This window comes from Anolis carolinensis, chromosome 2, assembly GCF_035594765.1.
Source record: "Anolis carolinensis isolate JA03-04 chromosome 2, rAnoCar3.1.pri, whole genome shotgun sequence".
NCBI lineage: Eukaryota > Metazoa > Chordata > Lepidosauria > Squamata > Dactyloidae > Anolis > Anolis carolinensis.
The window spans coordinates 157043841-157058476 of record NC_085842.1 but is presented as its reverse complement, the minus strand read 5'-3'; the positions used below and the strand labels follow the sequence as shown (position 1 = coordinate 157058476).

The 14636-nt window shown below is 44.1% G+C and overlaps 1 protein-coding gene and 1 non-coding gene across 2 annotated transcripts; both read left to right on the top strand.

The window, feature by feature from the left end:
• Positions 1-4494: 4494 nt before the first annotated feature.
• rnd1 (Rho family GTPase 1) lies at positions 4495-13883 on the top strand. The gene is made up of 5 exons (XM_062970907.1): positions 4495-4702; positions 6142-6229; positions 8102-8211; positions 11127-11261; positions 12826-13883. Exons 1-5 carry the CDS (start codon positions 4583-4585, stop codon positions 13069-13071), a joined length of 699 nt encoding a protein of 232 aa, XP_062826977.1. The 5' UTR covers positions 4495-4582; the 3' UTR covers positions 13072-13883.
• Positions 9515-9597, top strand: mir5450 (microRNA mir-5450). Its single transcript, NR_130050.1, has one exon. It is a non-coding gene; the product is annotated as a microRNA mir-5450 (primary transcript).
• Positions 13884-14636: the final 753 nt, after the last annotated feature.

The following is a 14636-nucleotide window of genomic DNA, read 5'->3' as shown; positions in this document are numbered from 1 at the left end:
AGAAGCCCCGCATTAAAATAAAAAATTTGACAGATGAGAAGAGTAGAGGAGGTCTTGCACTACCCAACCTGAAACTCAATATTATGAAGCAACCAACCTGTTATGGATTAGAGATTGGATACAAATAAAAAATAGGAAAATATTGAATCTAGAAGGATTTGACTTGAGGATTGGGTGGAACCAAATTAGAGAAAAAAATTTGTAATCATATAATCAGATCAGCATTAATAAAAACCTGGCAAAAATACAAAACCAGAATGTATAATAAAACCCCAGGATGGTTATCACCCTTAGAAGCATCACAAAGGAGGCTACTGGGATGGTCAAGTTGGCCAAAATATGAGGAACTAATAAAGAAACAGGATTCAGAGCATATATTAAAAACACAACAAGAGATAAAAAATAAAGTATCCAAACATATCATGGCTACAGTATGGCCAACTTAAGGAATTCTTTAAAAAAGACAAAACTATGGGTTTTATGGAAAATAATAATAGATGGGATAGAATCTTTAATACAGAAAGAAAAACAATATCGAAAATATATAGAATACTACTGGAATGGGATACGGAAACTGAAATAATTAAAGATTGCATGATTAAATGGGCGAGAAATATTGGGAGATCGATACGATTGGAAGAATGGGAGGCATGCTGGGGTAGGAAACTAAAACTTACATATTCATATGACTTAAAGGAAAACTGGACGAAGATGTTCTACAGATGGCATATAACGCCAAAAAGATTAGGACTAATAAATAAAAGTAGGAGTACAAAATGCTGGAAATGTAGAGAGGAAGAGGGTTCATACTTCCACATTTGGTGGACATGTAAAAGAGCAAAAGAATTCTGGACAAAAATCCATGAGAGTACACAAATGATTTTGGATAAAAAGTTTAATAAAACACCTGAAATATACTAACTAATGCCTAAACAACAGGGAAAACCAAGAAAAGAAACAAATTGGCAACAAGTAGAGAACTACATAAATAAGAAGGAGAAAGGAAAAACGAATAAAAAAGAGGTCACACATTTAGATATACACACACACAAAAGGAAAAAGATTGGATGAAGAAGGAGAAAGAAGTAAGAACAGAAGAAACCAACCCCACCAAAAGACCTGGAAGACCTATTTTTATCAATTTTTTTTAATTTATTTATTTAATTTTTTTCTTTTCTTTCTTTTTCTTCCCTTTTTTTATTTTTTTCTTTTTTTTCTTTTCCTCCATCTCTGTCTCCCCTCTACCTGCCCCCTCACTTTTACCTCTATCTTTCTCTTTTTTTTTCTTTATTTCCCCAACGCTATTTTATCATATACATGGAAACTTCTAATAAAGATTTATATTTTTAAAAAATATATTATTCAACACTGTTTGAATTGTGCAATGGAATCATTGGAATGATAGTTTCACAAGGTCTTCAGCCTTCTCTGCCAAAGAGCACTGGTACCTCAACAAATTACACTTCCCAAAAGCATTCAGCCCTATCAGTTCATATAGTTGGAGTTGTGGTGGCACAATGGGTTAAACCCTTGTGCCAGCTGGACTGCTGACCTGAAGGTTGGGCTGCTGATCTGAAGGTTGCTGGTTCAAATCCGCGAGATGGAGGTTTTTTTTCTTCGTGTCAGGAGTGACTTGAGAAACTGTAAATCACTTCTGGTTTGAGAGAATTGTCCGTCTGCAAAGATGTTGCCCAGGGGACGCTTGGATGTTTTTACCATCCTTGCGGGAAGCTTCTTTCATGTCCCTGCATGGAGCTGGAGCTGATAGAAGGAGCTCATCCGCGCTCCCCCCGGGTTGGATTCGAACCGGCAACCTTCAGGTCAGCAACCCAACCTTCAAGTCAGTAGTCCTGCCAGCCACTGCGCCACCGGGAACGGGGTGAGCTCCCATCTGTCATCTTTAGCTTGCAGGGACATGAGAGAAGCCTCCCAGAAACACATCCAGGTGTCCCCTGGGCAACATCTCTGTAAACAGCCAAGTCTCTCACACCAGAAGCAACTGGCAGTATTTTCTCAAGTCGCTTCTGACACGATTTTAAAAAAGTTTACATGGTGTCAAACTACATTAATTCTACAGTGTAGATCCACCATTTGTCTCGGATTTTACTTCTATTGTCACTTAAGATAATTTAGAAGGATTTCAAAGAGGCTGCTCTCCTCCCTGGCCCTTTGAGTATTGGGAAATAGAGATCACATCATAACAGTCTTTGTTTTTCATCTGGAAATAGTCACCAAAGTTTCTTTGCTGGGAACAGCTGTTGTTGTGGACCAGAGGAATTATATGACATAAGACATTTACTCAGCTCTTTGATTCCCCCCCCCCCCCTAACACTAAAATTAGGTGACTGGGTCGCCCCAGAGGCTCAGCAAATAACTTCATTTAAGAAATTGCACTTGGGGCTTACATTTCACAAATCAGATTTGGATGCTGAGCCTTTTGATCTTGTGAACATTTGTTATGTACCAAGTACACATCCAGCACTGAGGCTTTGAGTCACATACACTGACGGACACACAAAGGAAACTCGCCTGGGTTTGTTTTCAAGGGAATTCACCTGGGCAGGACACCGTCCACTTCCTCCTGCAAGGGATGCTGGGAAACAAACACAGCTTGGTCATCAACTCAACAGACCTAGTCACTGATAAGTCCCCAACAAGAATCTGAGCTTGCCATGATCCATTTTCTACATGCTATTGAAAGACTTTGGGTGCATCTACACCAGTGGTTCTCAAGCTGTGGGTTCCCAGATGTTTTGCCTTCAACTCCCAGGAATCCTAACAGCTGGTAAACTGGCTGGGATTTCTGGGAGTTGTAGGCCAAAACATCTGGGGACCCACATGTTGAGAACCACTGAGCTACACTGTAGAATTAAGGCAGTTTCATACTGCTTTAAACGCCAGGGCTCTGTGCTGTGGAATATTGGGGTTGTAGTTTGGAGAGGCACTAGAACTCTTTGCCAGAGAAGGCTAAAGACCTTGTAAGACTACAGCTCCCAGGATTCCTTAACATTGAGCCATGGCAGTTAAAGCAGTGTCAAACTGCATTCGTTCTACAGTGTAGATGCAACCTCAGAGGTTAAAAATGCTGCAAGATAAGGAGAATAATAGCTGAAAAGAGGAGAAGAGGGTAAATTCTATCAAGGAAACCACGATCCTGAGTTTGCACGGCAGTCAATGACAAAGACAATTTGGCTGCAAATAAAAATAATAACGTCCTGTCGAAGGCGTTCATGGCTGGAATCATTGTGTTGCGATGAGATTTCCGGGCTGCATGGCCATGTTCCAGAAGCATTCTCTCCTGACGTTTCGCCCATATCTATGGCAGGCATCCTCTGAGGCTGTGAGGTCTGTTGGAAACTAGGCAAGTGGGGTTTATACATCTGTGGAAGGTCCAGGGTGGGAGGAAGAACTCTTGTCTGTTGGAGGAAAATGTGAATGTTGCAGCTGGCCTGCTTGATTAGCATTGAATGGCCTTGCAGCTTCAAAGCCTGGCTGCACCAACCTATATTTGAGAACACAGCAAAGCTGGACCACTCTTAAGAACCATTATGTCAGGCTACACAGAAAAGCCACTGAAATCCACAAGCATGTGGACAATTTCAACAGACAACAGGAAACAGTGAAAATGAACAAAATCTGGCAACCAGCATTTAAAAAAAACTCTAAAATCAGAACAGTAGATAAAGAATAACACCCTAAAAAGAGGGGAGTTCCAGACATGAAACAATCAGGGCCAGTTAACACCTCTCAACAAAAGATTTCCCCCAGGCAGTAAGCAGCAAAGCTTTGAAACTGCAAAGCTATTCAATGCTAATCAAGGCAATCAATTTCAATAATCACTCTTGTCTCAGGCAGACGGGAGTTCTTTCTCCCACCCTGGACATTATCCACAGAGATATAAACCCCACTTGCTTGGTTTCCAGCAAACCTTACAACCTCTGAGGATGCCTGCCATAGATGTGGGCGAGACGTCAGGAGAGAATGCTTCTGGAACATGTCCATACAGCCCAGGAAACTCACAGCAACCCAATGTCAAACTATATTCGTTCTACAGTGTAGATGCAACCTCAGTGGCTAAAAAAATGCTGCAAGATCTCTGTGCATATGGAGAATGATAGCTGAAAAGAAGAGAAGTGGGTCGATTCTATCAAGAAAGGCACGACCCTGAGTTTACAAGGCAGTCAATGACCAAGAGAACTTGGCTGCAAACAAAAATAACAATGCGCGGAGACAAGAGACAAGAATGCCGGAGTCCCTTTAAGACCGTCTACGTGGTTTACAGTTGAGTCGCGACTCCGCGCCGACCCCCCTTTTCAATAACCAACTTAACTTCAGTTCTCGCAGCCAAAGCATCGGAATGTCTCTTTAAGACCGGGAGGGGGGGGTGAAGAACTCAACCTAGAGCCCTGCGCCTCCTGATTGGTCGCGGGTGTTCCCGCCTCTGCTTCCCATTGGCTCCCTCTGTTCCCTATAAAGGCCCCGCAGAGGCGCCTCTTCTCATTTCTGCACTGAGCCAGCCGGGAGGAAGGACTTTAAGCTTTAGCGAGGTTTTGGTGCATTGGATTCAACGCTGACGGCGGCCATGAGGGAGAGGCGGACTCCGCAGCCGGTGGTAGCCCGGTGCAAGCTGGTTCTGGTTGGGGAGGTGCACTGTGGCAAGACGGCTATGCTGCAAGTGCTGGCCAAGGACTGCTATCCCGAGGTAGGCTGGGTGGGACCAAGCAATGGGATCCTTCGGGATTCTTTTCTTAGCTTAATGCAGGCATGGGCAAACTTGGGCCTTCCAAGTGTTTTGGGACCAACTCCCACAATTCCTGGCCTCAGGCCCCTTCCTCAGGCCCCTTCCTTTCCCCCCTCAGCCGCTTAAGCGGCTGAGGGGGGAAAGGAAAGGGCCTGAGGCCAGGAATTGTGGGAGTTGAAGTCCAAAACCTCCGGAGGGCTCAAGTTTGCCCATGCCTGCCTTAAGGGGTATGCAGATGCAGTGTAAAACCTCCCATCTTCCCTTTTACATATATAACGTGATTGGGGGTGGCATTTAATTTCGTTGTACGGTATAAAATGACAAAGTTATTCTGTTATTTTATCACTGAGGTACCATGCAGAGTTATGCACCAAGCAGCTCTTTCTCAAATGTGTTGTCGAAGGCTTTTCATGGCCGGACTCACTGGGTGGCGGTGAGTTTTCCGGGCTGTATAGCCATGTTCCAGAAGCAGTCTCTCCTGACGTTTCGCCCGCATCTATGGCAGGCATCCTCAGAGGTTGTGAGGTATTTTGGAAACTAAGCAAGGGAGGTTTATATATCTGTGGAAGGTCCAGGGTGGGAGAACGAACTCTTTGTCTGTTGGAGGCCAATGTGAATGTTATGATTAATCACCTTGATTAGCATTGAATGGTCTTGCAGCTTCAAGGCCTGGCTGCTTCTTGCCTGGGGGCCCCCTGGGGGAATCCTTTGTCAAGAGATGTTAACTGACCCTGATTGTTTTCTGTCTGTAATCCCCCGTCTTCTGGGTGTTCTTTATGTACTGTCCTAATTTTAGAGTTCTTTTAAAAAATACTGGTAGCCAGATTTTGTTCATTTTTGTGGTTTCCTCCTTTATAAAATCAGGACAGTAGATAAAGAACAAAACTCTGAAAACATGGTAATTCCAGACATGAAACTATCAGGACCAGCTAACACCGCCCAACAAAGGATTCAGCCAGGCCTTGAAGCTGACAAGGCATTAAGTGCTAATCAAGGTGATTAATTGTAGCGTTCACTCTGGCCTCCAACAACCAAGAGTTCTTTCTCCTACCCTGGACCTTCCACAGATATATAAACCCCACTTGCCTAGTTTCCAACAGACCTCGCAACCTCTGAGGATGCCTACCACAGATATGGGCAGAATGGCAGGAAAGAATGCTTCTGAAACATGGTCATACAGCCTGGAAAACTCTTTTCTCAGCCTGTTCTTTGCAGTGCTGCCAGATTAATTATGTGTGCGTTTTGGGGGTGGCTGATGCAGACTCTGTTTTGGGGTGTGAGCCCCCTTCCTTTGGTGCCAGTGTGGGCCCCTAAAGAGCATGGTGCCCAGTCCATTGGCTCTTCTTGTTCTCTTGTGTTCCTCCCGGATTACCCTTGTGCTCCCTCTCTCCCCACCCTAGACCTATGTGCCCACGGTGTTTGAGAACTACACAGCCTGCCTGGAGACGGAGGAGCAGCGAGTGGAGCTCAGCCTGTGGGACACCTCAGGTGAGCCCCTCTTTCTTCTCTTTTGCTGCCAATGCTACTTTAGGGCCGGCTTCCACCTCTCTCTGCTGCAGTGAGACAACCTGAGCAGAGCGATAGAGCTTGCGGAACCTCATTGGCTGGCACAGGGAGAGGGTGGGCATGAATAAGATTAAAGGACGGGAGGGTGGCTGGATCTGATCTCCAACGTTTATTTTAGTGTTAAGGTACTGCTTGATCTTTTCATAGAATCGTAGAATAATAGAGTTGGAGGTACAGCTTTGAAGTCCTGGAGAGTATATTTCACAGGATCCATTCTGCCCCTCCCACCAGGAATGGGTCAACGGTTTGTCCAATTGGCCATGATAGATAATTTCAAGGCACTTAGGAATGGAAAGGAAAAGATTTCCTTTGTGGGTTTTTTTAGGGTGTGTGTATGTGTATTTTGTGTGCCGTGCTGCAGTGTGGAACTAGAGAAAAGAGGCATTGTTATGCAGAACTTGTGCCTTGCTTTTAATTTGGTGGGTAAGGCACAGACACCACTCTTCAACAAGAGCATTTTATTTTAAAAAGCAGCTCAATTCTGGGTTTCTGTGGAGAGCACCTGTATGTATGTTCCTGAGCCAGACTGGTCACCTGCCTTTTTAAAATTAGGATATGAGAGACTATCCTCCCTTTCCCTCCTCCCTTTGCAAGCCCAAAATGCTGCAATGGTCCTTGCCAGCCTTCCCCAACTTCTTCCTGCATCTCCAGTAAGTGTCTGGGGGCCGATGAAGGTGCTGTGCTCTGTTTCCCCTTGATCTGTATTGACCCCATTCCTCTTTTGGAATGCAGGGAGCAGGAAGAGGATTTGCCTGTTTTTTTTGTGTGTGTGCCAATAGACACACTCACACAGGGACTGAGAAGGGGCTCGGTGGACCATTACTAAAGGAATCTGTGGTGTTATGGGATTAAGGGGGAGCTGCCCCATTCACAATGCGGGGCTCTTTCAAAGTATTGTGTGCGTGGAGGGGCGCGAGGGGGTTGCCCTGGCAACTGAGGGTGGGCTATGGCCTCTCCTGTTGCTGCAGCAGCATCCCCTCTTTTGAAATGGGCCGGAGGTGGGGTCCCCCTGGCTACTTGGATCCCCTCGGTTGCCATGGTGATGGCCATGGTGCAGGGAGCCTGGGGTTGCTTGCTATTCTAGGCACGCAGTGTCTGGGCTGCAGAAGCATTTGGGATGCTGCTGTTCCTGATAGGAGATGTTGCGGGAAGGGGGGGGTGCATTGCTTTGTGATCCCATTCCTCTTTTTCCCACCCCCTTTTATCCATGCAGCAGCTTCCTTCCACTATCCTGTTCAGTCCTTGCCCCCTCTCCTTGTTCATGGATGCATAACCTCCCTTGCGGATATGCAGCCCATTTTTCTCGCCCCTCACCAGCAAAAGGAATGTTGCTAAGCAACCCCTGTGTCCTCCCTGTATGTTGCATCTTCCTCTCCTAAATCTCCAGAAAATGGGACCTCCAGCCCCCCCCCCCCCCTCATATTGATTGTATGGAATGGGAGTGGGTGGGTAGATGGCCTTGGTTATATAAACCATGGTGAAGCTGTCTCTCGAAAAGACTGGAAGATATTACAATGGGTGGGTGGGGAGATTACACAAAGTCCTGCGCAATGGAATGGGGTCTGGGGAGATACTCCATCAGCGGCTAGTCACTTTTATCTTTTTTTCTGTGAGCGTACAAAAAAATGTCACTGCTGCTTTCTTGCACAAGCAGGGCACGCGCGCACACAGAGCATCATGACGTGTCTCATCCAAAAATAGGGCAGTGCTATGTTAGGGCACGAGAGAGAGATATATAAGAGGTTTCTTTCTTTCTTCTTGATTTTTGTTGATCTGCCTCTCTGCTTTTCACAGGCTCCCCCTATTATGACAATGTGCGCCCCCTGTGCTACAGTGACTCAGATGCTGTCCTGCTCTGCTTTGATGTCAGCCGTCCTGAGACCATGGACAGTGCGCTGAAGAAGGTGAGCAGTGCGTACTTGTCCTACTTGTTCTTGTCCTGTTGTGGTCGACCAGTGGTTTGCTCGACAACACTGTCTCATAGGACATGAAGCTTGGCGCATGTCAAGTCACTGGCCTCTGGCTTAGTAGGATGCTGCAAGGATAACGCTAGGCCTGCACAAACTGCAGCCCCCAGAATTCCTGACAATTGAACAAGCTGGTTATGGCTTCTGGGAATTAGATAAGGCTCGCCAGAATTTCTCAGACCTCATCTACATTGCCATATAATGCAGTTTCAGGTTGCAATTTAACTGCATTGAACTGGATTATATGTTAGTGCAGATGTGGCCCCAGACTCCTGAACTCCAGTGTCTAACTAGGATAAGCAAGAATGAAGATTCAAAGCCAAAAAACTCTAGGGCAGTGGGGTGATCTCTGTTCTGCACATAATTTTGGATTTCCATCCAAAGAAGCCTCAGCCAGCATGGCCATAACAAAGTAGTTTGGAAGTTAAAGTACCCAGAGGGTCAAAGGTTTCTCCCCCCTTGGACCATCTCCAAAAGAGGATGATCATCTGGTCTCTTACAGAATCATAAAACCGTAGAGTTGGAAGAGACCACCAGGCCATTTAGTCCAACCTCTTCTGCCATGCAGGAACACACAATTCAAACATTTCCTACCAGTGGCTGTCCAGCCTCTGTTTACAAGCCTCCAGAGAAAGACATTCGACCACACTCTGAAACAACATATTCTTCAGTTAAACAGCCCTTAAAATATCTATCTCAAGGGGAGGTTTGAACTTTTCACCTTGTGATCTTTCCTCATAGGCCACTTAATACATGAGGCCAGCGGAGCTGTGGATTTTGATACAACCTTTTATCTGACTCTTTTTTTCCCAAAGAGATTTTTTTCTCACTTTTAGGAGTACAATTTCACATTTACATGACACATTTCTGTCTTCTGAAAAAAGTGTTGTAAACTTACAGAGTTGAGTGATATTGTACATTTATGTGCAGCTGAGTATAAATATGTGGTTCAGTCCTTTGAAACACTATTTTTTAGATGGTGCCAATTTTATAAGAGTCTGAACATTCATGAGGAGATCGACCTGTGTAGCAAAACATACTTCTTTTTCTCCCTAGCTCTCCTGAACCCCTGGATTAATAACTTAGATATTAATGGTATTATAACTGGAAAGGCGCAGAATAGAACCAATGGCTCAGGAAGCATACCGAAAGCATCTTTTTGAAATGTAGACCTTTCAAGTTCCTTAAGTTGAATTGTCAGATCATCCAACTCCTGCTCAGTTGCAGATCTTGGAAAAGGTGCTTTGAGGGATTAGAGTTCTCAGAATCTTCCAATTGGCACATATACACTGGAAGATTTTGAGAACTATGGTCTCCAAAAACAATAACTTTTACCTCTTTTTCTACTATAAATGCTTTTCCTGTTCAACAAAAATGGCCATTAGTATTTATTAAAACACACAAATGGTTTTAGATGCTGTAAAATATTTAGAAATAGAAAGTGTTTCTTTTTCTGCTCCTTTTTATTGTGTAACTCTCCAGTAAATCCTCTGTCAGCGAATATTCTGAAGGTTCCAAAACTGCAGTGTTATTCAACCTCACATGATACTCATAATGAGCTGTATCCAAACATGTTATGTCAGTGCAAAGCACAGTATTTGCCTGTGGAACCAATTCTGTCAGTCATCATCTCTCCAGCTCCCCCCTTGGAAATTAGTTCTGGATGCTTAGGGACTCCTCTGCCGTAAATATTGGAGGCAGGCATAAGAGGCTGCAGCATAGAAGAGGAAAAATTCTGTGGCATGTCTTCATTCTAATTTAAAGGTCATGTTGTAAATTGGGGTCAGCAGGTATGGGGTTAAATTGCAGCATCCATAACCTCTAGCCAATGGTGAGTTAGCATCCACTAACATCTACCATGGGGCATTAAAATGTTTCCTCGTTTCTAATCATTTCCCCTGTCATGGTGAACCTTGTATTGAGAAAATCTTATTTTCCTGGCCCCTGCAGGTCTCGAGTATCCCTGTCTTTCTAATCTATATCTTTGTTGAAAATATTCTGTGCTGGCATTGCCTGGTGTACATCTCCACTAAGATGGCACTGTAGATGGCAGTGTAGGATCCCATTAACTGTGAGCCCTACAATGTGTACTCGGGGCTAGAATCAGATTAATGTTTTGGAGTAAGGTAGACTGAACATTTTGAAAAGTGGCTAGTAGTCAATGCATACAGCTAGAGAAGATGATTGCTGAAAACACTTGTAAAAATAAAATTTTGACCACGAACTGATAACTAATACTGAATTAGAATTAGCTCTTCCTCATTGATTGCTGATATTAATATCCAGATTATTGCCTAGCGTGTTCAATGGAGGAGAGTTCTAAGTCCCTTCAAATATCCCCCTCCCAATAGTATCGCTAGGCTAATAATCCAACTGGCTTATTAATATGCTTTCCTTCAAACATCCATAGAGTACCAATTGAAATCTGTCTTTTGCCACCTAAGGCTGATAATCAGCATTGGCATTTCAGCGTCTTGTAGGCACCTCCACCTTCTCAAGTCTGCAGTAATACTTAATTCTGGTCATGTGTAATTTGGAATTAAGATTAGTCCTTTTTGGGTAAGGAGATTATAGAGATTTCTTCCAGATCTTTGGAATATATGAAGCTTGAGTTTTCATTTGAAATTCGTGATACATTGCTTAAAAAAAAACCTCATACCTAATGTGTAGCATGTTGGTGGTGACAGAGAAGTCTTCCCCAGTTTGTGCTTCAGCTTTTAAAATGAACCCAGAAAGAGAGGATATAATTAATTATGATGTGTCTTTAATATTATTTACTGTTAATACTTTTAATACTTGCAACCTTAGGATGAAGTTTGTGCATGCAATATAAGTTATCTCTCTCTTCCCAGTGGAAAACAGAAATCATGGACTACTGTCCCAGCACCCGTGTGTTGCTGATTGGTTGCAAGACAGACCTGCGGACAGACCTCAGCACCCTGATGGAACTGTCCCACCAAAAGCAAGTTCCTGTCTCTTATGAACAGGTAAGGCCATATTTCGTGCTGGTCTTGATTTCTAACCTATAATGAAGTCCTTTCTCCTAGTCTGGATTTCCTATGGGAAGAGCAAGTTTCTTTATTATTGATTTGACCTCCTAATTGCTTTTCTTTGGGCATTATTTGTACCTGTAGTTGTGAAAGTACAATTGATTACATTCAAAATTTCTATTTCAAATTCAAAATGTTAAGGAAGAAATACATAGCGCAAACTTAAATGAGCTTGGTCTTTAGTTCCAAAGGCTATTTGCATTATACAGGATGCATTTTAGATGTAAATGTACAGTTGGCCTCTCACATTTGTGGGTTTGATTTTTGTGGATTTTATTATTCACAGACTTGATTAATATATTGTCTCTGGGTACTCCAGAGTGACTTTATGGTCAACTTCTATGTTTTCTTTTATTTGTAGTGTTTCCAGTTCTCAGAGGTCCTGCTTTTTCCCTAGATCATTGGTTCTCAACCTGTGGGTCCCCAGGTGTTTTGGCCTACAGCTCCCAGAAATCCCAGCCAGTTTTACCAGCTGTTAGGATTGCTGGGAGTTGAAGGACAAAACATCTGGGAACCCACAGGTTTAGAACCGTTGCCCTAGATCAAGTCAGGGGCTGCTGTGGGTTTTAGTTTTGAATACGTTTTGATGAATTTTAACAGATTTGTTTTTAATATTAATGTTTAATACTGTTTTCGTATTTGTATATTTTAAGTTTTATTGAAATGCTTTAGTGCAAGTCGCTTTGAGAGAAAAAGCAAGATATAAACAGTTAACAACAACAACAATCATCCAGGCATCCTCAAACTCCTTCCCTCCAGCTTTTAGGGCCTCCAACTCCCTAAATTCCTGACCATCGAACAAGCTGGAAGTTTGAGGTTGCCTGCCCTAACCCAGACAAAAATGGAGTCTATTGCACTACTATTCTTCAGTGACAGAAGAGGAAATTAGTAATATTGTGCTCACAGAATGTGTAAAGAAACAAAATCCGTTCTCGGTCTAATGAATACACACTAAACAAGCAAACCCATTACATAGAGAAAGGCTTGATGAAAGCCACATTAATGAAAACACACTGTGCAGCTAAATCATTCAAGGAGTTTTAGGTTCAATAGACATGCCTGTATCCATAGAAATCTATCCTCTTGTGCATTCAGTCGTCCCCCCATTGTTGTGTAGGTATGAAACAAGTGAACAAATGAGAGATCACATTCTTTAGCAGGGACATTGTGGCCACTCTGTGCATCACAGCTGCTGGCACCATAGCATAGCAATCCACAGTGCGTTGCACAAGGGTGATAATGCATTAGATTGGATTATTTGTTCTTATGTTTTTAACTGTGTTTTTTAGTTGGTGAACCTTATTGTATGTTCTGGGCTTGGTCCTGCTTGTAAGCCGCCCCAAGTTCCTTCAGATAGATGGTTAATGGTGTATAAAAATAAAGTTGTTGTTGTTGTTGTTACTATTATTAATTTTAGATGTGCAACAGAGTGGACAGTTGCAGCCAAAATGTAGCTCAACATCTCACATGTTTATTTTTTCCTCTCACTTTCTCTTTTCAGGGTTGTGCTGTTGCTAAGCAGCTTGGAGCAGAAACCTACCTAGAGTGTTCAGCCTTCACGTCGGAGAAGAGTGTCCACAGCATCTTCCGGACGGCAGCCTCCATCTGCCTCAACAAGCCTGGGCCTCAGACCCCCAAGAGCCCGGCTCGAAGTTTCCCCAAGAGACTCCTCCGCTTGCCCAGCCGATCTGAGCTCATCTCCTCCACTTTCAAGAAGGAAAAAGCAAAAAGTTGCTCCGTTATGTGAAGTGGCCACCCGCTTCTGGGAGCAGGGGGTGGTGGCGGCGGCGGCGACAACTGAACCAGTGTGGACACTGGACCCTCCAGTTCACCCTTCTGAGGTGGGATTGGGGGGAGGCAGCTTAGTTCCTGTGGGCCAGACCCTAGAGGATCCAGAAGGGTCCAGTTTCCCCCACTCTCCCTGGCTTGGGCGGGCCTGTCATCCCTTCCGCATTGCAATGCTTCCCACCATGCAGCTGCGGTGTGTGCTTCCAGGCATAGCCCCGAGGGGGAGATCGGAGTCTGGCTGGACTGCAACAGTGAAGGCTGGCCCAAGACCTGCCTTGTTCTGGAGGGCCTTTGGGGCTTGGCATAGCAACATCTTGGATGGTGGGGTCTGCTCTTCCTACTTGAAGGCTTCAAAAGAAACCGTGTTTCCCCCTCCCCCTTCTGATGCACAGTTAATAGTAATATTCTCATGAGCCCTGGTCTGGTCATCTTCTCCATCTGCTGCTTGTCTCGTTGCCTGTTGGGGGCAGGCTGATTGTGGACACCTCTCCCTTCTCCCAGCCACATCCCACTCCCTCCGTGCCCAGCACCCCTACCCTCCCCTTTGCTGTCCCTTCTCCCTCTAGGATCCAGGTGTCTGGGCTCCCTCTCCTTCTCCCTCTGAGGTGGGAAGTGGGGGATGCAAGGAGAGGGGAATGTGACTGTTTTATAGACATTGTCTCTTTGTGTGTGGAAAGGAAAGGAAATGGGGTGGGTGGGAAATTGTTAAATGTTCAGTGTTATTAAAAAGAGAACTTATTTATTAATGAAAATATAATGCAGATTAACAGCTTGGTTCGTGGACTTTTCTTACTTGGTGGGACCTCTCTTGGGTGTTTTCCCTTAAGAGGGGGAAACTGGGGGATGAGAAGAATTGCCTTGTAAACCCCAAACAAGGAAGAAACCAATTTCTTCCTCTGTGTATCCAACCAGATCTGATGCCTATATATCTAAAACAGTGGTTCTTAACTTTTTATTGGGTCCCTTTAAGACTCTGATGATAGTCACAGGTCTTCTCCTAGTAGAAAACATGCAACAGCCTCATAATTTGGAAACCATAAAAGATATATCAAGGCACATATCCAGTTCATGGATGTCCACAGAAGTGCATGAACTACAAGCTGAGGAACCCCCCTCAAGCAGTATTGGGAAAGGTTCTAGCTCAGTGGATGTAGATCATTTTGAATACGAAAGGCCTGGTGTTCATCAGCATCTCAGGTTGAATGACAAGCAGTATTCCTTCTCCAAGAGCTTGTTGAGTTGCTGCCATTGGACTAAAAAGTAGTTCTCAACTTGGGGTTCTGGATATGCTTGCTGGACCACAGTTCCGGAAACCCTTATTATTGGCCATGTTGACTAGGGCTTCTGGAAGCTCAGATGCACCATGATCTGGGTTTAGGGGTCTCTGAGAAAAGCCAGAAGTATGTGCCCATCGTTAATATGCAAGGGTATTGCTCCAAGCATAACTAATTCATCTTTTCTAATTTTATATGGTAAACCTCCCAAACTCAAGTAGAAAAGAAAAACCCAGGCATAAATTAAAGT